The following is a 25,618-nucleotide window of genomic DNA, read 5'->3' on the forward strand; positions in this document are numbered from 1 at the left end:
AGAGGCGGCCGGCGCGGATCTAGAGCGCGACGGCGGCGATCGCGGCGACGGCGATCCAGCTGACCGCCTTGGCGGACGCGCCATTGCCGGGAGACGGCGGCTGGGTCGGCGCAGCAGACGGGTTCTCTGAGATCGGGAATGACGGGGCGGCAGGAGGAATGGAAGACGGGGGAGCGGGTGGAGAGGAGATAGGGGAGGCGGAGGGGGCTTTGGCGGGGGACGCCGAAGGCGGAAGGGATGGCGGCGTGAGAGCAGGAGGAACGGCGGAGGGAGCGGAGGTCGGGGGATTCGATGCTGGAGCCACGGAAGGCGCACGGGAGGTGGGGGAAGGGACGGTGGCAAGACGGCGGGAGACACGGGCAGGGGCGGCGCGAAGGGAGCCGAGGTCGGAGCCTTCCCGGGGGAGGCGCTCGGGCCCTGGGCTGAGCACGCGACGGCGAGGAGCGCCACCGCAAGGGCGGTCGCGGCGAGGAGAAGCGAGGCGGCTGCCATGGTCACCACCGGCGAAATCTGGAGATCGGAACAGCGATGGAGGGCTAGCGCTAGGGTTTGTGGCACAAGAATCAAAGAATCAGCGTCGATATTAATACGTATCTTGAGAAGCAGGGGCCGCAGCGTGAAACTGGACGAGTGTATGCGGACTCCGCATAGGTTGATGGAGTTTAGACCGTACAATCGGAGATGGAAATAATTTTAAACCAGTTGAAATATTTTTCGCGAAAATTAAACTGTTTTAATCAAATTAAAATAAAAAATTTAATATAATAATGATCAATATGTAGAATTTTGACGAAATTAAAATATTTTTATTTTATATTATATTAATTTTAATAAAAAATCATTTTAATAATATTAAAATAAAGATACTTTTGCAATGAAAAGAGATTTTTTAAAATATTGTTTCATCAAATAAAAATATTTTTAGATAAAATAAGATGAGTATCATTTTGATATTATTTAAAAAAGAGACACCATGATAGCATTAATAAAAGTGTTTTTTTGGATTACTTTTTAATCTATTTATATTCTTATTTGGGTAAAAATTAAAACGATGTTTTTTATTCGAAGAGACGTCATATATTAATTTTTTATTAAAAAATATATCATTCTAATAAAATAAAATAATATATAAATCAAAATTGGTTGAAATATTTATAATTTATTATGAGGTGGAACTTGTAATGATCTAATTCCAAGCTAAAAAAAATGCAATTTAATTTCTCTTTAGAGGGTTTGAATAATTTATCTTAATTTTTTTTTATGTCGTAGCCATTATGAAATTGTAGATGTTACAACTGTGCAACAGTTATGAAGCCGTAGCTACTATAACTATTTGACAATTACAGAACTATGGTTGTTATAATTATGTGACAGTTTAATTATAGTAATTATAAAATTATAATTACTATATTTATATAATAACTATGATTTCGTAGTTATTATAACTACGTTTGATTTAGACAATAAATAAGATAATATAAAAATAATATTAAAGAATACATATATATATATTCTTTTAATAAAAAATCAAATTGGGACACCTCTTCGCCCATTTCATAAAAAAGAAACACCCTTTCAATTTTTGCCACACCTATTTTTATATTATCTCACGAGTTTGAGAGTTTTTAATTATGTTTAAATGTTAAAATAAACAGTACTAAAGATTTTATTTATTATATCATAATTTAATTAAATTATAACAACTTTAATAAAAATATTAAATGACGGGGTGTTTGGCTTGATTATTATTATCAACGCTAATCTTATTTAATGCGAGTTATGATAAATTTTCAAATATACAATTGTCATATTAATAAATAAATTATAACCTAAGAATATAATTACTTTGACAATCTAAAATTTTATGATTTCAAAGGTTAATAAGTTTTTTTTCATGATTATTCAATTTTAAAATTGGATTAATTAAAATACATTATAAAACCTAAGTAAAATTGAATTAATTAATTAAATAAAATTTAATTTAAATACTTATAAATTTAAAAGAGAAAATTTAATTTAAATTAAAAAAATAAAATTAATAAATTAGATTTATTAATTATATAAATTTATTTTAAAGTTTAAAAAATAAATTAATGAATTATATTTATTAAAATAATTATTTCAATAAAATATTTTATTAAAATATATAAATTTATTTTAATTTTAAATAAATTATAAATAAATTATATTTATTTTTTATATATTATTAATTTATTATCACCATTAATATTATTAATTTAATTTATTTTAAAAATAAATTAAATAAAAATAATATAATAAATATTAAATTGGTTATGTTTCAATATTTTATCTTTCATAAGATTATTAAATGATTATTTAGTAATACATAATCAAAATTAGATATAGAGCAATGATATATAGCATGAAAAAATACAGTATAAAATCAATATGACACACTGCATACAGTAGGACTAGAGCCGTCAAACGGGCCAACCCACAACGGGGCAGACCAACCCATAGCGGGCCCATCATATGGCGGGGTGGGGTGGGCCGACCCACCAATTGGGCGGGTTGCAAAATCTCTAATCCAACCCAACTCAAGGCGGGCCGCGGGTTAGGTAGGCCGTGGGTTAGGCGGGCCAACCCGCGGACTTGTTAAAAAAATAAAAAAATATTAAAAATTTTAAATTTTAATTATAATTTAAATTAATTAAGTTGAAATTTTTAAATTTGAATTATAATTTTTAAACTTGAATTGTAATTTAAATGAATCAAACTCACTAATTCATTGAGTTTTCTATTCTAATTTTAAAATTTAAAATAAATAAATAAATTTTCTCAACTCGTGGGCCAACCCAAGTCCACCACGGACCAACCCAAGTCTGCCACGAGCCAACCCATGCGGGTCGCAGACTTAGACGGGCTAACCCATCTTAAAATGGGTTGATAAAATTTCAATCCAATCTGCCTAAATTACTTAGCGGGACGGGCCAACCCGGCGAGTCTAACCCAAATTGATGGCTATAAGTAGGATCCACAGTCATGTAGTTGAATGTGTCATATTAATTTCTCACTGTATTTTTTCATATTATGTATCATTTCTCTTATATATCATAATTTAAATCAAATGCACGGTAAAAGTTATCAAATATTCCACAATTCAATTTGGCTGGGTTTAATCATCAGGTCGGATTGGGTCAGCTCCTTCAGTTCAATCACTTAGACTTTTATAGCCCTACTAGATCCTATAAAGCCACCTCAGCCATCGAATAGATTTTTAAGGGTATCTTTGTCATTGCAAGAGAATAAATAAATAAATAATGACGAAGGTATTTTGTGAAAGATATTAAATACTTGGTGAGGCCAATCCCGCCTCCACTCCCCCTTCCAGGAATCTCCAGCCGCCGGCGCCTCTCCACAGCGCCCATGTCGCTGATAACGAGCGTCTGTTCTGGAGGGATGACCTTCCACGGGCTTTCTTTTGTTCACTCCATCTGCCGCCCTCCTTCGCTGCTCACTTCTATCAAAGCCCTAACCGTAGCTTTTCCCACCATTAATACCCGACATCGCCTCCTTCGCCGGCCACCTTTTGATTCCGCTATAAGGGCGCTCGCCTCCGCCGCTGTCTCGACGGCGTCCCCGGTGTCGCAAGAAGGAAAAGGTGGCTCCTTTATTATGTTACCCTATCCTTATTTTATGTTTTATCTTTCTGATGTTGCTAGTTGCAGTTTCTGCGAAGGCGCAATGGAAGGCCGCCATCGACTTCAAGTGGATTAGAGACAATAAGGATGTTATTGCTGCCAACATAATGAATAGAAATTCTAATGCAAATTTGAATGTCGTTCTTGACCTGTACGAGAAGTTCCTCAATCTTCAAAAGGTCAGGCCTTTCTTAGTCTCTACACTTTATGCCAACTTCATTCTTCCACTGTTGATTATTCTCAAAAGAATTTGTATCATGTTTTCTAAGGCCCTCTCTATTATTGTAGCTTTCTCATAATTAATGGTGTTTGGATTAGCTTTAGTAAAATCCTTTGTAATGTGATTATGGAGAGATATCATGGGTACCTCTTTTGAACCACTCAGTTTTATTGCTGATTTGCTGTCATCTCAACTTACAATGAAACATGAAATAGTGACTTTAATTATAAAGTTATCCAAGACTAAGAAAAATAATGATATGTATTCTTCAAGGCAAATATCTGATAGTCTTTCCATGCAGAACTTCTGAAGGATATGTTGATTTATTTGATCACATGAAGTTGGCATTGCTCATGCAATTTTGATCTCAATGAGGAACAGTTCCATAGTTTTTTGCTTTTCTTATCCGTCATGATTAATCTTGTTTGGGCTTAGATTGATTTATTTGGCTCTTCGTGATGGATGGAACCCTCCTATAAATTGGCATTGCAAGATGTGTTACTTAAACCTGTCATTCTTATTCCCACGTTTCACATTGGGTTATATAAATTGGTGAGAAAGACTACTCATTCTTTTCTCCTTAGGAATATGGGCACATAATCCCTTTGCATAAGATTTAGGCTTGGCACAAAACACAAGGTTCCTGCCAACCAAACCTTCGCCCCACTAGAACTAAAATTCTTGGTAGTCCTTATATATTAATGCCGATTAAAGGATTCATACTGAAAATACTTATGATAGTTCTACAGCCATAATTTATTTTATTTTGTCACAAATTACAGGAGGTTGAACGTCTTCGAGCTGAAAGAAATATTGTTGCTGAGAAAATGAGAGGGAAGATAGAGGCATCTGTGCGTCAAACCCTTGTACAAGAAGGTATGAAGGACTTTTCAAGGAAGTTTTCCTCTCAAAACTAAATGTTACTTGATGTGATCAAGTTATCAATATATCAATTATTTCACTCTTCGTATCTCAATCTCATTTCTTCAGGTAAAAATTTGAAAGAAAAACTTGCTTCCCTTGAAGAAGATCTAGTGCATTTAACAGATCAACTTCAACAAGAAGCACAATGTATACCAAATATAACCCATCCAGATGTTCCAATTGGAGGAGAGGAAAGTTCTGTAATAAGAAAGATGGTACTGCTAGTTTATTGATTCCTCATACATTGTGTTCCTAAACTTAACAACTAATCATATTGACTAGGTAGGAAGTCCAAGGGAGTTAACCTTTAACATCAAAGATCATCTTGAGCTAGGAAAGGAACTTGATCTGTTTGATTTTGATGCAGCTGCTGAGGTATGTCTTGACCTAGTGTTTAGTGAACTTATTTTCTTGGCTTATAAGTGTATGTTGCTTGTGATAAGGACATTTGGCTTGGTTTATTAATTTACATTTACCTGTTATGTGTTGCGGTAGTAGTTTAGCAGCTAATGTATTACCATAAAATGTTAGTGAACTAGTTAGATAATATTGACTATCCTTTTAGCATATGAATTTGGTTGGGAACATGAAACATCCTTTCCACCATCTTTTATATGAACTATATTTGCTTGCTTCCCTTATGGTCTCTATTTAAGTTCATGTTACATATCTTCATTCTTTCACAGGTCAGTGGTTCGAAGTTCTACTATCTAAAGAATGAAGCAGTCTTGTTGGAAATGGCTCTCATTAATTGGGCAATTGCAGAAGTCTCGAAACAGGGGTTCAAGCCTCTTATTACTCCAGAGATTGTAAGATCATCTGTTGTTGAGAAGTGTGGATTTCAACCACGAGGGCAGAATACACAGGTTTGGTTTAGTCATGTATCTCTAGAAATTTGAAACTTTGTCACAATGATAATTGTTTCCAATAGCTTGTCTGGCTCATTAGATTGGTTCATTCATCAGGAGAACCTTTTTCCCAAGTATCATACTCGTTTGATTCAATTTGATTCCTCATGGCTATGTTCATTTGATAGGAACCTGTAGGGTGAGAATGAGAAAAAATTAATTGGCCAAGCTGTTATGGATGTTTATAATGAGATTATAACAAATGATAAGTAAAAAACTACAATCCCATGTGAGCAGTATAAAATATAAAGGGATATTGCTTTCAATAGCTCATGTGACTTCTGTAGTGGATCTGCACATCAAAGATAGTTATTTTTTTCCCTTTGTCCTAACTTGTTCAACTCAATTCCATGCAGTTATGTATTATGTTGTCATCAGACTCAAGTCTCCAAAGTATAAGCAAGAAAAAATAGTTGATCAAGCAGCCATGGATGCTGAAAATAAGATTACTACAAAATAGCAATTAAAATTTGAAACATTTGAAGGATATATATTTTCTGTGTAAATTCTTTCTTAAGTATCACTTGAAATGAGTTATTAGCTTTGGAAACCATCACATTATTTCTATTATTGCAAGAAAGGATAAATTATACTTGGGAACTTTGTTTGCTCATGAACACTGCCAGTTGGCACAAATTTCATTGCTTAGCTATTGAAACAAAATGGGTTACAAGTTCCCACTACATTATGATCTGTTTGACTCTCTTTGTGGATGGGAGATAAAACATGAGACACATCTTTTCTTCAAGGGGCATCTTCACAAAGCTAGTCTGCTGCCTTGATTCTTACTAGAAGTTGAAAGTTGACAGTGGGGTGTAGAGCAAGGCCCTCTTGAGGTTGCTTGCATAAGAGATGGGACATTCCAGGTGACAATTGAGGTAGTGTTAGCCAACTTTGTACCAGATTCAATCCACAGGATGTTGATATTTATGTTTACCTTTGGAGTTTTGCATCAAGTGGGAAGATTGGTGTTAGGACATGCATGAAGCTATCCAGCCAAGATCCTTTGCTATCTCTGAGAAATCTTCTAGGCCAGCTGAGCCGAAGAGTTCTATAACAGATACATCAAAGTTGAGTTTTATGGTGCCTGTTGCTTGAACCTGCAATCTGTATAATGCCTGGCTGCTCAATGAGATGACGGAAGTGTACAGAGTTTATTGGAAGCATCCATCAAACGATCGTTGATTCTGCCAAGACCACAACGTCCAGCAAGTCATTATACTTAAATTACAACCTGCCCGATCTAACTGACTGAATTGAGTTGCCTAACTGAATCGATCTGATTGCACGACCTGATGACCTAACCAGCTTGCTTGCCGATCAACCTACTTGGATGAGAGTGGAGGTGGAGGTGGAGGGTGGAGATGAATCTATTGATAGAACGAATGACTTGCAAATAAGTGGAGAAAAATGACTTCAACTTGCAACATATTAGAATTTTTTCCTCAGTATTATATTTTCTATTGATGAAAAGAAAATTTTCCATTGATGATGAATTTCCATCACACCATATTAGAGTTTTTTTTTATAAAAAAAATGGTAGAATATTTCTGTGCAACAATGAAGTTGCAACATAGTTTTTCCACGTCATAGCTCGTTGAGACTATGCTTGCTCGTTTGCAGATTGTATGTGGATATTGTTGTAAACTGTGATTTCGCTAGAGGCATTCTGCCCACAAGTGATAAAGTTTTATATGTTCATCTTGCAACATGTCTTTTATTTTATAACATAATTTAGAAACTTGACTGATATTTTTTGTCTTTCAGATATTAAATGGATGAAACTCTTGGTTCTTATTTTCTTAACAGGTATATTCTATTGAAAACAGTGACCATTGTCTCATTGGAACAGCAGAAATTCCTGTTGGAGGCATTCATATGGATTCAATTCTTCTTGAAGCAGATTTGCCCTTGAAGTATGTGGCCTACTCGCACTGTTTCCGCACTGAAGCTGGCGCTGCAGGCACAGCTTCAAGGTCAGTTGATATATGGTTACTTTTGCCCTTGATAAATATAATTAAATTTTGAACTCTTAACCAATGTATTTAATAACACTTTTCTAAAGCAATTCCTTTTTTGTTCTCTCTTCTCCTAGCTTCTTTGTTATCTCTAAAGATAATATGGCAAAGGCAAATGTGCTTAGCCATCATCTGAATCATGGTTGGAAAAAGGACTGGGTTAATGACTATCTTGTTTTGCATGGTTCCATTCAGCTAGTTGTCTCATAGAATCCATGTTTTCGATGTGTGTTTGTAATAGCTATATTAAGGTAGAACAGCTGCACCCATGTCTATAGGACATAATTATGTTATTTAATCCTTATTTAACATGTCCTGACATAAGAGATATTGAAGTAGAGACTACTTAAAGAGAATGATTATACTCATATATTATATTAAAGACTCCATCATAACACCTAAACCTAATGATGCGTATCAGGGATTATAAACATATATAACACTGATTTTACTATCGACTCTAGCACAGTAGCATATGACAGCTTGCTATACCAAGCTTCAAAATAGTATTTGAATGCTCTTTTTCATGCTAAATGGTGCTATTCTTGAGCAGAGGCCTTTACAGAGTTCACCAGTTCAGCAAAGTTGAGATGTTTATATTCTGTCGTCCCGAGGATAGTAACCTATACCATGAAGAACTCATTGCCATTGAGGAAGACCTTTTCAGCTCTCTTGGACTTCATTTCAAGTACTTGCTAAGATTTCCTTTTATTTAAGGGTATGTAGTGTATTCTACTAGGATTGAATATAATGCTCATTGGAATCTACTCCAGGACCCTGGATATGGCAACTGGTGACCTCGGTGCACCTGCATATCGCAAGTTTGATGTGGAAGCATGGATGCCAGGATTAGGTCGGTTTGGTGAGGTATGCGGATGCGTTCGTACATAATGGTATTCGCAACTAAAGCTGAAGTCAAGCAAGCTTTTTATTCTGGTTCTAGCACTTAATGTTGGTTCTTTTCTGTATAAAATGCATCCCTGTAGCTTTAAAAATGCTATTCAACTACTATAGTCATGTATGTTATTGTATTCTTTTTGGAACAGATATCGAGCGCATCAAACTGCACAGATTACCAAAGTCGGAGGCTGGGCATCCGCTTCCGTCCATCTGATGCACCGACGACTTTGAAGAAAGGCAAGAGCAGCAACCAGACTCCAACGCAATTTGTGCACACCCTGAACGCAACGGCTTGTGCCGTTCCTCGCATGATTGTGTGTCTGCTGGAAAACTTTCAGCAGGAGGATGGGTCTGTGGTGATTCCGGTGCCACTAAGACCATACATGGGAGGACTGAGTGTCATCTCTCCGAAAGCCAAAAGAATATGAGAACTCTCAAGTTGAATTCCTCATTGATAATTTATGCTGATCAAAGTTGAAAATTGAAAGGTTTGCCCCTCGTTGGAGGATCCCGACGATGTTTTGCATCGGAATCACAGAAAGCAGAACATTTTGGCAGGGGACGGGTAGCTCCATGATAATAAGTTTTCTTCCCCATAGTTTTTGTTCTTCAACAGCTGATCCTATAATTCAATGCTGCTTGTCGTTGAAGGCGAAGAAACTCCATGTGAGGAAGTTAATTCGAGCATAAACATCAATAACTCCATGTTATTGATTTAAGACATGAATTTTGTTTGGATGGACTTGACATATTATTTAAAACTTCTTTAAGCACAACAAACATTAGGTGCTCAATTTGTTTTTTGTTCACATGTTAAGGAAACTTGATGTTGTTCTAATTGTTGATTTGTTATATGATGTTATATGCAACCTGTACCTAACTATCATGTCTTTGTTCTTCCTTCCTATGCTCAATTTATATAACATTATAGTTAAGGGGTGCAAGCAAATTGAGTTGTTTGTGAGCTTTTTGAATCAATTTGAAAAACATATGATTTGTATTTGAAATTATTTGAATATGTTCAACAATTTTTTTAATCAAATTCAAATTTATAATATTTTATTTAATTGTTCATGAATTGCTTATGAGTTGAATTTGAATCAAATTTTGATTATTTTTACATAATTTTAATTTAAATATATTTAAATTAAATTAATTTTTAAATTATATTTTGATTTCACTCGAATTAAAATTTGAATAATTTAAATTAAATTCAATTTTGAATTTTATTTCGAATCAGTTTGAATTAAAATTATTTATATTTTCAAATTTCAAATACAAATATAACATAGATATTTTAAGTCAAATTTAAATATTAATATTTTCATACTTAATTCGATTTAATTCGATTGGTTTGACCCCTAATCATAGTCATGTGTCTACTTGAATGCTTGGGATTCAGTCAGCCATTAAATTTTTAGGACAATCTCATTCTATTCATATAGGTAAACTAGAAACATCTTTGTAATTTGAGATTAAATCACTTATTTTACAAGTATTAAATTTAAAATATCAATCAAATTAATGCTTTATTATTTTAAACTTCAGTCCTTGCAAGGCATGTATATCTACCAAATTCTAGTTTTATCTAATAAAATCAATGGCAATTATAGAGTTAAACTTCTCATATAGATATAACTTTAGAGTATTCTTATCGTATTTCTCTTGTAATAAAATAAAATAAAATCGATAATAAGTCAACATTTCATTAACTATAATGCATGATGCAATGAATAATTGAAGACAATGTTAAACTTTTACTTAAAACAAGCTACAAAGTATTAATGGGAATACAGGATCAAGAGAAGGGCAATAGAACAATAAGCTCAACTAGTTTGCTCCAATGAGCATGCTAATAAATTCCAATGTTTCCTTGTGGTGTGAGATATAAGTTAGAACTTACACAAATTCGATGTCGGACGATGCGTTCGATCTTAGATCCATATAGAGCAGGTAATTATCTAACACTAACTATCTTAATATTGGTTCATGAAGTTTACTTCAATGTTCAAGGAATTTGGACAAATAGCCACCTTAATGCAAACATACAACACATCAGCTCCAGAGCACACCAGTAGAAAAATCACATTTAAGCATATATCACAAGTTTATTAAAGCTGTAGACCAATTCAATAATATAATACACAGAAATAAAAAAAGTTCAGAGGTAAAAGATTGGAATTTACATGACAAATCTAGGAAAAAATATGTTGAATGACGGTATCGGCATTCCCATTGTACTGCATTAGGAGATGAATTGCATCTGCCCGGGGCAAAGCCAGGAATTCCTGCAGACATCAAGAGATTGTATCAAAGTGATTTGTAAACTCAGTAAGAATGAGAAAAACATTCACAAAATAAAATTAGGAATCTTCTCAAAAGGAATAAAAGCAGAAGAATAAACATAATGTTCTTGAGTCATTGTAGATTTGTTCAGAGAGATGCGACCATCCCTTCATGTTAAACATGTCATGACCATGCCATTACCACATTTTGTATGCAGCAGCAGCACATAAACCAAGATGCACCAAGAACAACAAAATACAGCTACAAAGAATCTTTCTTTAGAGGAAAATGTTTTGTTCCAGAAGATGAAAGGTGAATAAGAAGGTAATACGAACAACTTTATAGTTTAATATGCCCTTCTAAAACTTGAATGAAAAAGTATTGTTCCTATGCCCAAAGCATAAAAGCATGAAATAAGCTTAGCTAACGAATAAACACACTAGAAGAACAGTGCACCAGAAATTTTTTTTTTGGCATCGAATCATTTCAGTAGAATGATGTAGTATATTATCTGTATTTCAAACAGCTCAATTAAATAACTTCACCTGCATGATTATAGGCATTTAATTTTTCATGTGACAAATTGCAAGCTACATAAATAATTACATGGACGTCATTATCCAGGTTCAAAGAATGACAAGTTTGTGCATTCAATGTGTTTGAATATTTCTTTCCAACAGAGAAACAAATTTCCAGAGCTTTATATTGATAACCAACTTGAAACTCGAAGCACATTTCATCTGCCTGGCAAATAGTGATTGAGATAACCATAAGCTTAATGACACACCACCACTTTGAAGGGGATGTTTTAGATGAACTATGTTCACTCTGTAGACCACTGTAGGATAGGAACTAAGAAAATAGACAAGTTGCAAAATGGATGCAAAGCATCCTATAATATTGTGTACTTGCAATGCGAGAAAAGAAGTGTGGTATTTCCAGAATAAGACTTACCATAACTTTAAGAATGGCATTTTCATCACATACATTTTCACCAGGTGATACCTGAGGGCTACTACCATCTTCCTGAATTTTGCTATTAGAATATATAGACATTTGAGAAGATCCATTTGTATCATCTGCAGAAGCCTTGGCTGAAGAATGACTGAAAAATCGGTGCTCAATTGCTTTCAGTTGATCTATCTTCAGGAATTGCTCAAATCTGTCTTTGCACATCTGAAGCTTAAACCATTCACTATGCGTACTAAGTGTTGCTCTCACTATTTTCATAAGTTGTGGTTCTTGAATACCAAGCTTCCAACCCATTGCCACCTGCCCAAGGCACAATGGTGGTATATAATGCAGAAATTGTAACTACACATTCTGGAAATAATGAATGTTTATCTAGAATACAACAAACTGACTCGGCTCTATGTTTGAAACATTTCTCACATGTTAAATAATTAATGACTATTACTTGGGAAGAGACTTAAAAATTTGAGGATGATTTGGTCAAACTGTTTCCCTCTTTTATTACTAACCAACCAGTGAAGTGAATGTGGAATGCCAATTATGGTCAATCTACAAGCATGATTAACAAGTCCACACTGATAAAAATAAAAAAACTAGCTTTTGCTTGAACCAAGTAACAAGAAATTCACCTGCAGTGAAGTTGCAAGGATGGGCAATGGTACTGCTTTTGTAAGAACATCTTCACACGGTTTAAGCAGACATGTCAATGTCTCTTTCAAAGGCTTCAACAGCTCTTCATTTTTTGAAGCTAAAGGGGCTAAATGAGTGCGTGCCACAATAAGAGCATTTTCTTGATCACCACTATTGACTAGAGAAAGAAATTCAAACTGAAAGCATTTGCATAGATTAGAATGACTCCCAATGTATTGAAGAAAATTGGCAAACCATAGTTTATCAAACATAACAATATAAGATAGTTACCTGTTTTAGCTGGAAAAGAAGATTAGGATTTTGGATGAAGAAGTCTCGATCTATCGCATTTATTTCTTTAACAACTTTTGCAGTCATCCCCTTGTAAGTCAGCTCCCTCATCTCTAAAATGATATCATATTTATTCTCCACATTTTTCATACTTTCAGATAAATGTTTTGATACCTAAATAAGCAAACAAAATAGTCAGTCTGTCAATACTCCACATCCAAGGAAAAAACAAAATCAGCCTTACTTGATCTTCTTCGACAGTATCCTCCAAATAACCAACTGGCTGCCCATGAGAAATTTCTTGGGTAGGAATCTCAGGCAGAGAAGCAGATGCGGCATACTCCTGTTCTTCGACACGCCCTCTCCATTTTTTCCGTCTCTTTTGTCCTGTCGCATAGTTTCTGCTACTCCAAGATCTTCTACAAGAAGTATCTTGATAAGTAACATCACTGGTGCTGCAATTTTCATTATTGTCAACCACTTCACATGCAAATCTTATTTCACCGATGCTTGTTGAATCAGCATGAGATTCTGGAACACCTTCAGCATCAGCATTACCCACAGAAGTTTCACCATCAGAGAATTTACTACTAATGCATTCTATGTTTGACGAAGAGCAATCTCTTGATGAATTGTTTTCTTGATCTGATGCTATAACAAAAAATGTTAGAGAAAGGCATCAATAACCATGACTTAAGTATTGTATTGGAGGAAAAATTCAGTATCTATCACATCATACCTGGTGGAGAATGAGACACACCATCAACAATGCCCCTATAAATACAATACTCGTGAACAAGCTTGTCGAGAATTGAAAGATCCAGTTTCATTCGGCATAGTTCATTCTGTAACAATTCAAAGGAAGAAATAATGAAGACATTCTACTGAATAGGTTCTCATGAAATAGTGCAAAAGGAAGGGGGGGGGGGGGGGGGGGGGGGGGGGAATGTTAATATGTCAAGGGTCGATAATTTCTGCATGATATGAAGCTACCATGACGTATACTGGTGAGAGGTACAGCATAGTAAAATGTACATCTACAGCATGTGAGAATATCTATTAACCAAGCCTTTTATCAGCATGCAATAATTAGCACAAGAGTATATATCCTTGCATACTATCGATGGAACTTCAGATGTTTACATATGCCCATTTGCACAATTGTGAAGGTATATTCAGAAATAGAATAAGTACAAGGTAGCTGATAAAGTCTTGAAGTGTTTTCACATTATGCACCTAATGGTAGGATGTATTTAGCACCATTGCTATGGCCTTTGTATCAAATTGGAAAAATTGTGCACATAGCATGTTCTATCTTGTAGAATTTTGTAAAAGAAATGTTGGATCCCTTCATGCATATGCCAGTGTGATTAACTTAAATCCTTTAGCCCTTAATGAATCAAATAAAGTGCAATGCCTCTTCTCGTTCACATTCATTCCAACAATTTTGACAACCTATAAATATCCTCTAAACCCTTCCGATGAGTTCGTTTAACATTTCCGCCATGTTTGTGAACCTAGAAGAGTTGTTATTAGCATCAAGAAGCTTTCATTGAATTCACCTCATGCTAAACCTAGTTACCCTTCTACTCTCTAAAGATCTTTAGTATTCAAGAGAGGAATTCTTAATCGACCATTTGTTATCTCCCTTGTTTATCATCGCTTTAATTTTGTTGGACATTACTAGCTAGCATTACTGGTATTTCCGTTCTGCCTCCAAATAGGCGCCTATACAGCAGCTTGATACTGCCATTCTTGCCTTCCTCGAGGTTTGTCATCGCTCCATGTCCAAGACGAGACCAAACTTCCCTCAACATCAATCCTTGCCTACCCTTCGTGTCACCAAGATGAGCCCTTTTCAATGATACCAATGACTCCTCTTTTTCCCATCCGTGTCTTCCTCAACAACACCTCTAGTGCCTTCAAGTTCAATCCTCCTCCTTAGTTGTTAGGGCTTGTCACAAGGATCAACATCGATCTCAACATAGTTGACATGGATCGCTACATATTCTGATCAAGAATTGATATCCTAGTACCTAGCATGGTATGAGGTGGTAGGCCTTACTGCTCATTATCATATTTGCATAATTTGCTTGATAAAACATGTTTATTAATATTCCTCTGAACAAAAACAATGGATATGCCACATTTGTTTGTGTTTTTTTAATGTCATATAGATGTTACCAATGTGCGAAACATTTATCATTGGTTTGAGTACATTTTAGGATTGTAAAATCTTAATTTCAGATCCTATGGTCTGAGTTTATACCCTTCAATAGTTGCTCCCAGTTTAAATGAGTTGACAACCTAGCCTTGAACTATCTTGCTCATTCCAATCGCACCATCCTCTAAGTCGCATCATAGCGACACCCATAGCGGGCGCTGAAGGGTATTAGTTTCTGTGTCAAACCTCACCACTACAATGCCTTATACCGTCATCTAAACACTTCTGCACAAGTTTGGATGTCAAGGAGCCCTTATTTGGGCAGTGATGGTTATTTTTTTCCCTTGTAATTCTTTTATACTTCGAAGTGCCAATGGTCATCAAACTACCCACTAATTTATTGGCTGAAGACAGCTGTTCACACCAGCAACACACACGAGCATATTGCGAATTAGAAATGTTTCATACTTGTTTTAGATCAGGCATGACACCATAATTCAAGAAAAGCCAATCTTTGGTAGACAAGGATTATCACCTTAAGCAGCGATCAAAGCCTAGGATAGTTATTTTAAGGACTAAGCAGTCCATATTTTATCCAGAATATGCAGGTATATAATTCCAGCTTTAAGCTATTAAGTGCAAATGAACTTGGCATTCAATTGGGAGTTCATGAAGAAACAATCAAAGGTATATAATCATGAACTAAACAGTAATTATGACAGTGCAACATAAGCAGTGTGTCAGTAAAGAAGAACCTGAAATGCATGAAACAGATCTCCTTTTGCCATTCTTAAGCTATCAATGGCTCCTTGTCTTGTCAACTCCACAGCGTGTGCTATGGCTTGGATATCGACCTGAATGTTTAAACTCAAAGCATGAGTCAAATCTAATAAAATTTTGAAAAGACAAAACCTAATCAAGGCAGTTACGAACTTCATCAAAAGGAGGTGCCTCATACACAGTATCCTGCGGTGTCGCATGAGGATCCCTGTCTTCAAGCAATAATCTTTCCGTTAGATCCAAGATAGGAGATGAAACACCTTGACGGCAGCAAAACACTTTATGGATGCTGCATACGACAATCATAAGGTCACAAACAACAGAGTACAGACACAAGTTGACATTTGCAAACATGTTTTTGTAGACAACAGAAAAAAGGAGTATAACAGCATACCTTATTAGGTATCTTAATGTCAAAGAAAAAATTGGATCATAGGCGTGCAAATGAGCTCTTAATATGGAAGATAGGAGGCCAGCAAGATCCGATCGCCTTCTTTCAGACCACTGATTCACATGAGACATTGTAGTTTTTTCAGATTCTAGATCTTACAAATGTAATAGGATTGACAGGCAGACAGCAAAACCCTACTTGTAAGTTTAAGTTAGGCTACCACTGAAAGACATTTTAAGCATAGAGAAAACACTTTTCTGTTTAGAGCATATAAAACCTGTATGTTTGTAAATTTGTATCTACCATACCCAAATTACAATCAAAGACCATGCAGAATGCCCATGTTCACATTGTCAAACAAACAACAGATGAGGAATAAGTTAGATTTCACCACACCAGCTTTTAGGATCATGGACTTGATCTAAACTAGAAACAAGCACAAAATTTTCTACAGTCATGCACTGGTGTAAATAAAAAAAGTAATCATATTTAACATAGAGAGCTTTGGCAAAAAATGTTTATAGACAAGAAATCCATTTATATTTACTTGTATAAGTCTGAACAAGAAATAAGCTGTCAATTGGAGAATTTATGTCAATACCTCATAGGCCACAGGAGAACTTTGGTCATCCTTGTCAAATATTAATGCCAAAAGCAAATGTTTGAACTCCTCATAAGCTTCCTTCAGATGGTGTAGATATGTCAGAACATTAAAAGAAAAAAAACTGTCTTGGCATGAAAAATATTGGTTAAACATGAGAAAAAAAAGGTCCTAACAAAGAAAAATAAACTATAGCAAGACTAAAATAATTTTAATAATTGTATGGCATGATTTATAACTCAAATTCTTCTTTCTGCAAAAGCACCAAAATCGTGATAACATGGCATGATAAATGATATTTACATCTAGAAATTTCAGTACAACTGTCAAGAAAAGCTCAAGCTTTAGTTTCTCCAACTCACACAATTGTAACATTTCTGTCTGCTGTAAAGACCATTTTCATCTGAACACCTCAAATTCTAGTCCAAAGTGTTTATGAATCTATGTATCCTAAATGCTTATATGAATCCTGCAAATCCTGTGTTTATGAGTAGAATGTGCTTATCAAATTTCACACGTAAAGCCTAGTCCTATACAGCATAGATAGGCCGAGAAGATACTAGGTATATGAAGCCTGACAGTCCAGTGTAGTTCTATACAGCTTATTGAATTCTGATACATCAAGTCTATTCTATACAGCCTAAGTAGGCGGATAAGCTACTTGGTCTTCATTCTATGTTTAGTTTATGAAATTCATCAAACGCATCTTCTCAAGCATTCTAGCTGGGCAGCCATGTTGCTGCAATTTTAGTATACGCAACAAAATTTAGAAGGGAAATAAACAAGATGAAACAAGTAGAAGCAAGGGACATATCCCAAGACGCAAACAAAAGTAACGCTGGTTGTGAATTCCTATACCCAGCCATAACCAACCATATCATTCCTGCCCTATTCATCAAAAAAAACAAAAACAAAAAAAAAAACAGCGGCGTAAAGGTTAAAAATGCAGAACGAAACGAACAAATTACTAACAGGGTACGCATCGAGGGCACGAGGAGCAAGATCAACACGAAGGCACTGGATAGCCGAATCACGGTCTCTGGCCGTCCCACTCCTCAAAAGCTCTATAAATTTCTACAAAAAAGAGCAATTTTTACCACAAACGTTTACTCTCCTCCATAAAAGAATTATCTTTCAGATTTAAAAAGATAAACTGATTTAGGCTAGAAATTACCTGTTTCTGCAGCCAGAAAAGGATCCGGCGATCGTCAAGGAGCGCGGGGACGTGGAGGCGAAGCAGGTCGACGGCAGCGTCGACTTCGCCGACCTCGATGCAACGGCGGATCTGGCGGATTAGGCGGCGGGAGCGGTAGGACGAGGAAGCGGAGGAGGAGCAAGGGGAGAGGGGCGGCGAGGCGGGGGGCGAGGAGGAAGGGTCATCGGGGAAGAGGAGGCGCTCGGATTTGGCAAAATCGATGACGAGGGAGTCGAGCGCGTCCCAATTCACCGGCACGGAATCCATCGACGCCCACGAGGAGAGAGATGAGATCTTCGAGCTTCCTGCTTCGCCTTATTCTGGAGCCTTCCTTGCAGTTCGACAGCTTCACCATCGTTGATCTTTTATAGCAACGTAACAAAAAAAGAAAATAAAAGAAAAAAATTAATTAATTAATTAATTAAAAGAGTAAAAGAAACGCATTTAAAAATAATTATAAATGATTTAAATTTGATAAACTAATTAACATTATTTAAAAAATATTATATATAAATTAACATGATTGAATAAAAAATTTAAATATTTTTATGAAATAGTATTTTGAACAAATTAGAATTTAAAATTATAAACCAATTTTGATTGCTTCTAAATCAATTCTCGAGCCCAATTTAAATCTATGAATCTAAATTCCATCAGGAAATTCAAGAATAATATTTATAAAAATATTTTAAAAAATATTGCCCTTAAGGATCTTAAAGAATTATTGCTAAAACTTAAAAGATTGAGACATATTGAGGACTTCCATTATGTATCTCTCTCAATAAAATATTACAATGATTTCAATGGATTTAAAATGTATAAATATTGCTTTTAAATTAAAAATAGAAAATTAAGAGGTAAAAATATTATAACTAAAAGTGTTTGAAAGGTAGAATTGTTTATGAATTAGAAATTTCAACCAAAAAATAATAAATAAATAAATAAAAATATAAAATGAAAAGGAAGTTAAAAATATATATATATAAATAAGCTTTGGCGGGCCGGCAGCTTCACTCTCCTTATTGCCGCGCACGTTAGCGTGTGGGGCATAGGGACCAATCGTCTTCCGACACGTCATCGGTACGACCTCCCTCCGTGACTGCCGCCAATTGAAAGAAGAAAAAGGAAGGAGGAGAAATTTTGTCTTCGCCTTGGCTTCGAATCCGAGCCCAAGCGATTGCTTCCGATTCGAAGTCGCCGCTCGATTTCTTCTGCCTCGACGCCCCTGCTCGAGAGATGCGGCCCTGCTGATTTCGCCGGAGGGTGTTTCCTTCTCTCCTCGCGCCGAACGAAGCTTCGCTGCGGCGAGATGGCGGCAACCGACGGCGACGGGATGGTTCCGTTGGCGGTGCTGCTGAGGCGGGAGATGTCTTGGGAGCGAATCGAGAATCCGGACATCATCTACGGGGAGGCGGGCGAGAGCAAGAAGGGGGAGGACTTCACACTCGTCATGGGTGAATGCCTGCGAGTTCCCCGGCGGCCCGACACCACATTCTCGGTCTTTGCGGTAATGCCTCTCCCTTACCAATCTCAGAATTTGGATAAACCTTATTTCTATCTAGGAACCAACTGCCAGTTCTTTGTTTTGGCCAATGTATAGAAAAGGTTGCATTTTTTTTTTTTGCCAGGTGGATGGCTGCTTTGTGCATGCTGAATTGAGTGTTTATAGAACTGATCTATTCCTTGAAGGGATTCAGGATTCCGACATTTGTGCGGGTGAGAGAAATTTAGTTTAATAATATCATGTGTCGAATCGAAGCTTGTATTTAGCAGTAACGAGGACAAACATTACAACTCTTAACTATCCAGGAATCGTGAAATTTAAGAAATATATAGCACATCATCCTTTAAATGATACATCCTACATATCAACAACAAGAAGTCTTAGTCTCCTAGAGAAGAATGAGAAGAAAATTTATTTGGTGTTTGGGAATACAAACATTTTGAAGACACCACATGGTGATAGGTCAAACATTATGAAGACACCACATGGTGATAGGTCCAGACATGCCGCTCAAGTAATATACCAAAATTGTCTGTTATAGTTGAGCTCTCCTTTGCATTTAGGCCACCATCTAGAATGAATTCGGTAATCGGTAATCAGTAATCACAAGTCCACCTTTGAATTTCGAGTGTCTTCATTCATGGAAATGTCTGAGGTAGATGCTTGTCTTCACAAGTAGGAAAATCAGCAAATTGTCCAACATGATCACAGAGTGCTTCTATAGTTTCAGGGACGATACAAGATCACTTGGTCTTGTAAGTCAAAGCAGTCAAGAATATGAGAGAATGAGGAAAGAATTCACAAGCGAAGAAATGATGGTGGTAGCTGATCCCATTTATCACTCCATATGGTCATGAATGGGAAGGGCCATAAAAGGATCGGAAAACCTTGGCATACTATCTTGGCTCCTTTGGTGTTCCGAGTGCAGAGAGAAGTAAGGAATGCACAGGTGGAGAAATGTGATAGTACTTGATTATATTAGTGGCTCTGTAGGGTCATGAAAGGGCAGGACATCATTTCCATGCCAACCTAGCTCCTTTAGCAATTCAAGTGGGTAACTTGTTTGCTCATCTCATTTTATAATCTCAATCAACGATGCAAGTTGCAAGAGAGTTCTATAATGACTCAATGGACTTGATCAAAGACATGAACAAAGAACTCAGTATTAGAAGATATATAGAGAATTTAACAAGAAAAGACCTAGATGATTCATATATCTTAGGAGACTCTAAGTGACAAGAGTAAGTGACTTTTTGTTGGGCCATATGATCCCCGTAAAATGATGGAAATGATGAAAGCTAGGTAATTGTATAACCGAGGAATGATTGGCATGATAGACAACAAATAAAATATGCTCGTGGTCAATGACATAAACACCAAATAGGCATATCAAACAATTAGTTGATGGTTAATTCATAGATTGAAACTCATACCTTGAGAAGCCCACTCATTCTGCTGGCCTGAAACTGATGTGAAGATTATCGGAACTATTGGGGGCATTGAAGGTTTTGGTAAGAGTATGAATTGCCATCAAAGGCAGATCTTCAACATGGAGATGAAGCAAATAACTGAGTGAGGAGCATACAATCTTTATTGAGAATCAGTTGGATTCATTCATTTTTCTCCGCTACTAATCACAGCTTACTGGTGCTTCAAATGTAGGATCACCTCTGCTTGCTGACCTTGTTCGTTTGATTTCCTCCATGCAGCTTTTTGATGGGCATAATGGCTCTGCAGCTGCTATATACTCCAAAGAGAATCTCTTGAACAATGTCTTAAGTTCCATTCCATCAGATTTTAGCAGGAATGAGTGGGTTCAAGCATTACCAAGAGCTTTGGTTGCAGGATTTATCAAGACTGATAAAGATTTCAAAGAAATGGGTACAATACTATGCAAATTTTGTATTGGCTTTCTGGATCTTATGTATTTCATAATTTAGTGTTTCTATTAGACCATGTCTTATCATTTAAGTTTAGTTTCTCTAATCTTTGTTAATTTTTGTTGCATCATTTCACATAATTTTTTTGTGATTCTATTTTTTTTTTTTTGGACCTGATGTACATTTGCCTTTTGATTCATTCAAGAATATAACAAAGTATGTTTATGCTGTTATAATTGCTCTTGACTCTATTGACGTTAGTGATTTTCTAATTGGTTGCAGCTTTTTCAGTTTCAATTGTAACAAAATGTTGTTATTTTTACTACCTAATCAGCGGCTTCATAGCTAGGCAACTTCGAGAACATTTATCTCCTATAGGGCACTTCTAAAAAAAATGCAAATGATTATTCATTCAGGAGTAGGTAGAATCAAGTAAAGAATGTGGATAGAAATAATGTGGTACTTTTTAGAAAGACTTGACATTCTCCATAGGAAACAACTTTTTTTTCTCTTCCTTTAAACATTACCTAACACTTTTCACTTGCACAAGAACATGAGGCCATGTTTACTAATTAATTAGGATTGACTGAATGGATCCTCCCATTGATCTGTACGTAATGCCATTTCAGTTGTAATGTATAGGTTTTTTAGACCACTTTTAATTATATTAACTTGAATTTTCAGTTGGCTCTCTCATATCTTTAACACCAATTGATACAACTTGCATAATTATGAATTTTGGAAGTTGTCTTAATATCTCCGTGCCATCTTAACTTATTTTGTCATTTTATAATCAAATTAGAGTTACACTTCTAAAGTCTGATACAAGTAATATTCATATTGCCAACCCAAAATAGTTGGAATAAAGACACTTGTTAGTGTTGTCGTTGATGATGTTGTTGTTGATGATGACAATGATATGAACTCTATTATTCATGAATTTAGTTCTATTCCCATGTTAGCAACCAAAGAATGAGCCTAGTATTGCAAATTTATTCTGTTAGTGACAGTTAATGATTGGAAGTTTGATTGGTGTGACCACTTTCTAGTTTTTGGATTCATAGTACAGAGGATAATTGTGAAAATCTTAGATCTGGTTTCCCAGCTCAATGACTTCCAGACTTTCAAGGATTCTGTCTATTTTTCTACCTTTATTAGCTGTGGAGTACTTTAGCTCCACAGATTCAACACTTCACCTGAAAGAAAACCCAATCCACCATATAATTTCATTCTGAGAAACTGAAACCTGATTTTGTTTTCCTCAGCCAGGGTTTCTGGAACAACTGTAACATTTGTGATAATTGATGGATGGGTTGTCACTGTGGCATCAGTTGGTGACTCGCGTTGCGTGCTTGAATCTGCTGAAGGTTCAGTTTATTTTTTGTCAGCGGACCATCGTTTGGAAGCCAATGAGGAAGAGTATGTTCTCATGCCTTTTGTGTTTCCTACATAGTTTAATCTCTCTCTTAAAAATGCTTGCTTGACAATGTTCACTCCCTTAAGAAGGTCAGTTTTGTCATAGGGTGGAACGCATAACAGCTTGTGGTGGAGAAGTTGGAAGAATGAATGTTGCTGGTGGTGCTGAGGTATTTCTGTTGGCTTTCATCCTATAGTTCAAGACCTAAGTTTAGGCTTGAAAATGAGCTATATTTGTTCCTTGCATGCATAATCTATTATGCTTGTTCCCCTCACCATCTCATACTTCATATTGACATGTCAGTCATAGTTTCCTTGAATGTTTAACTAAACATGCCTTCTAGAAACCAAGTATATTTCTATAGGACCACATCATTTGGTGTTCTGTTTGTCTTAATGAATAAGAACATTTTCATGGTATGCTCATAAAAGTACATAATGGAGAACTTGCTAAAATGATTAAATCAATTTAAAACAAAAAACTTCTATATCCATTTGTTTATATAGATTAATGCTCTTCATGTTGAACATTATCTATTCACCCATGGACATATGCTTCCCATTGTTGGAGCTATTATCGTTAATGAATTGTGGTTATAGTGTAGTGTGTATTCCATACACGATCATACATTCTTAATGAGACCATTCTGTGAATATTGACCCAGACCACGTTGGCCATGGATTTAAGGAATTGTTCATCATCAGTGATCTCATGAATTTGTCCATTGTCAAAAAGCACCGCAAAGGCTTATGCCATCTTTTGAGCATTGTTAAGACCTGAGGCTTGTCACTCCATTGTGGGACTATGCCCTCCTCATCACTTTTCCAAAATTCTAATACTATAAACATATATATGAAATATGTCCTTAGTCCTTGTAAATTGTCATGCTCCTTGTTACCTAAATAATATACTTGGATAAGGTTTGCTACCTCACCTTGTTCAGTTCATTTTGGATGCGTCTCCATGCAAAACCTTGACGAGCCTTTGCATCAAAAGAGCAAGTGGGTGGTGCTCCATGTTCACTTACCTCATGCTTTCCTTGTTAAACTACATAGAAGTTAAATTCACATATGCAGAGTAAAATATGACTTGTGGAAAATTTTCTTGCCTTCCTCTCTTGTACTTTTTTAAACAAGAACTTTTATCAGTTTGGCCCCCTTAGGTGCTGGCCAGGTGGCTTGTGCTTGTCAAGATCAATTGGTGACCAGGATGTTGGCGAATTTATTCTTCCTATTCCACATGTGAAGCAAGTGAAGGTGAGTAAGTGAATTTATATAAGTTTTCTAGTTCCTTGAGATTATGTTTTCTGACTTCTCATGTATGGCTGGGTTTTTAATCTCCAATCAAAGAGGCTTAACATTATTGTCTGTGGCAGATTCACTTTTGCATTTAGATTTACATAGGGCAATGACATTTTATGCATTACCATTTCATGACAATACAATCTCAGAAGGGAAAAAAAATCAACAACATATGGATATGTTACAGTATGAATTATTAAGTTGACTAATAGTTCACAAAGCAAATATTCTTACCTTGATGTTCCATTCGTCCAATGTACTATGATCATTTAGTAAGACAGTTTGTAATGTATCTGTATTGTTGTTGGCTCACATGTACCGTCTGTAAGCAATCCATGCTTGTGTTTCTCTGCATGTCCTTATTGATTTAAGTTGAACACTTGAATTGAATCAACCTTTTATCAGAACAAGAATGCCAAAGTGCGATTTTGTTTCACATATCTTCTTTCATTTCAGAGACATTTTTATTGACAAATGATGTTTCTAATTGCTTCAGCTATCAAATGCTGGTGGACGTCTTGTGATTTCAAGTGATGGTGTCTGGGATGCTTTGTCAGCAGAAAAGGTACTTAGTTGTTGTCGTGGATTGCCAGCAGAGGTTGCAGCTTTCAGAATTGTTAAGGTAAGTAGGAGACGTATCATGCAAAAGTGCTTAAATATACACGTTTACTGCAACTCGGATATAGTTTTAAGTTTATTTTTCAGGAAGCTGTGCAACCAAAGGGACTTCGAGATGATACTACATGCATTGTTGTTGATATTTTACCACCAGAGAAAATATCACCTTCATTTCCTAATTTTAAGAGATCTGGAAAAGGCATGTTCAAGAACATGTTCCGAAGAAGATCTTCCGAGTCATCATTATTTTCAGATAGAGATTACTCTGAAGCAGATATGGTAGAAGAAATCTTTGAAGACGGATCTCCAATTCTAGCCCACAGGTTAGTGTAGTGCAACTATACCTGACAAAATTATTTACAAGTTCCCTCACATGGTGAATGTTTAATTACCACAATAGTTTTCGGATTTAAAATGAAGCTTTATTTGTTCTAACTATTTAGGATCACTTAAATAAATGGGAAAACTACATCTCACAACCTAAAGTTTATTTTTTTTTTTAAGTATATGCTTAAAGCAAAAGCTTGATGCAATGCCATTCATGATCTTCTTGTTTTCCTGTGAAAGTTGAAGTGACTGTAACAATCGCCTAATGGCAGGTTAGATCCAGAGTCTTCAGCATGTCCCATGTTCAGGCCATTCAACTGCGCTATTTGCCAACTGGAGATGAAACCAGGCGAAGGCATTTCTCTACATGATAACTCAACAAAACATGGAACGATCAATCCCTGGGATGGTCCCTTCCTTTGCGCAGCCTGCAACGCTAAGAAGGAAACCATGGAAGGAAGACGATCTTAAATTCAATATTTGTTGAGGTAAATTATTTTCCCCTTTTTTATATTGATCTTACGAAATATTGTGTTCATTGATTCATTAAATTTATATCGCCATTCTATTTGTTCAACGAACAATCTTCTTTCCATATGTTGATGTGGTTCTTTATTATCCTTTAATAG

General features: G+C 36.0%; 3 protein-coding genes across 4 annotated transcripts; 2 read left to right on the forward strand and 1 right to left on the reverse strand.

The window, feature by feature from the left end:
• The first annotated feature begins 3,355 nt into the window (after positions 1 to 3,355).
• LOC141839478 (serine--tRNA ligase, chloroplastic/mitochondrial) lies at positions 3,356 to 9,438 on the forward strand. Its single transcript, XM_074727223.1, has 10 exons — positions 3,356 to 3,622; positions 3,690 to 3,841; positions 4,665 to 4,758; positions 4,873 to 5,021; positions 5,089 to 5,181; positions 5,493 to 5,672; positions 7,524 to 7,690; positions 8,286 to 8,420; positions 8,506 to 8,599; positions 8,779 to 9,438. The coding sequence occupies exons 1-10, from the start codon at positions 3,388 to 3,390 to the stop codon at positions 9,058 to 9,060; spliced, it is 1,581 nt and encodes a 526-aa protein (XP_074583324.1). The 5' UTR covers positions 3,356 to 3,387; the 3' UTR covers positions 9,061 to 9,438.
• Positions 9,439 to 10,707: 1,269 nt separating this feature from the next.
• Positions 10,708 to 18,251, reverse strand: LOC141838436 (uncharacterized). Of its 2 annotated transcripts, none has more exons than XM_074725912.1 (12): positions 17,922 to 18,251; positions 17,720 to 17,821; positions 16,748 to 16,828; positions 16,150 to 16,259; positions 15,909 to 16,044; positions 15,731 to 15,829; positions 13,551 to 13,656; positions 13,056 to 13,456; positions 12,812 to 12,985; positions 12,520 to 12,717; positions 11,873 to 12,190; positions 10,708 to 10,920 (listed from the first exon to the last, which is right to left on the reverse strand). In XM_074725912.1, exons 1-12 carry the CDS (start codon positions 18,207 to 18,209, stop codon positions 10,828 to 10,830), a joined length of 2,106 nt encoding a protein of 701 aa, XP_074582013.1. In that variant the 5' UTR covers positions 18,210 to 18,251; the 3' UTR covers positions 10,708 to 10,827. The 2 variants fall into 2 exon arrangements, with proteins under 2 accessions (XP_074582013.1, XP_074582012.1); XM_074725911.1 differs by having other exon boundaries at positions 13,056 to 13,462.
• A 927-nt stretch (positions 18,252 to 19,178) lies between these two features.
• LOC141838437 (putative protein phosphatase 2C 12) lies at positions 19,179 to 25,540 on the forward strand. The gene is made up of 8 exons (XM_074725913.1): positions 19,179 to 19,449; positions 21,156 to 21,327; positions 22,592 to 22,745; positions 22,849 to 22,912; positions 23,892 to 23,999; positions 24,541 to 24,666; positions 24,750 to 24,985; positions 25,262 to 25,540. Exons 1-8 carry the CDS (start codon positions 19,252 to 19,254, stop codon positions 25,458 to 25,460), a joined length of 1,257 nt encoding a protein of 418 aa, XP_074582014.1. The 5' UTR covers positions 19,179 to 19,251; the 3' UTR covers positions 25,461 to 25,540.
• The last annotated feature ends 78 nt before the right edge of the window (positions 25,541 to 25,618 follow it).

This window comes from Curcuma longa, chromosome 11 (assembly GCF_044706935.1).
Source record: "Curcuma longa cultivar G26 ecotype Majalengka, Jawa Barat chromosome 11, ITB_CL_G26_1.1, whole genome shotgun sequence".
Classification (NCBI taxonomy): domain Eukaryota; kingdom Viridiplantae; phylum Streptophyta; class Magnoliopsida; order Zingiberales; family Zingiberaceae; genus Curcuma; species Curcuma longa.

Excerpts from the sequence above, each read along its gene's own strand:
- LOC141839478 (XM_074727223.1), top strand. The coding sequence starts at position 3,388 with ATGTCGCTGATAACGAGCGTCTGTTCTGGAGGGATGACCTTCCACGGG. Across the intron at positions 3,842-4,664 it reads AGTTCCTCAATCTTCAAAAG|GAGGTTGAACGTCTTCGAGC; the intron begins GTCAGGCCTTTC and ends CACAAATTACAG. Across the intron at positions 8,421-8,505 it reads TCTCTTGGACTTCATTTCAA|GACCCTGGATATGGCAACTG; the intron begins GTACTTGCTAAG and ends AATCTACTCCAG.
- LOC141838436 (XM_074725911.1), bottom strand. The coding sequence starts at position 18,209 with ATGGATTCCGTGCCGGTGAATTGGGACGCGCTCGACTCCCTCGTCATC. Across the intron at positions 16,260-16,747 it reads GTTCTCCTGTGGCCTATGAG|TGGTCTGAAAGAAGGCGATC; the intron begins GTATTGACATAA and ends CATGTGAATCAG. Across the intron at positions 10,921-11,872 it reads ATGCCATTCTTAAAGTTATG|GAATTCCTGGCTTTGCCCCG; the intron begins GTAAGTCTTATT and ends TGATGTCTGCAG.
- LOC141838437 (XM_074725913.1), top strand. The coding sequence starts at position 19,252 with ATGGCGGCAACCGACGGCGACGGGATGGTTCCGTTGGCGGTGCTGCTG. Across the intron at positions 19,450-21,155 it reads CCACATTCTCGGTCTTTGCG|CTTTTTGATGGGCATAATGG; the intron begins GTAATGCCTCTC and ends TCCTCCATGCAG. Across the intron at positions 24,986-25,261 it reads TCTCCAATTCTAGCCCACAG|GTTAGATCCAGAGTCTTCAG; the intron begins GTTAGTGTAGTG and ends GCCTAATGGCAG.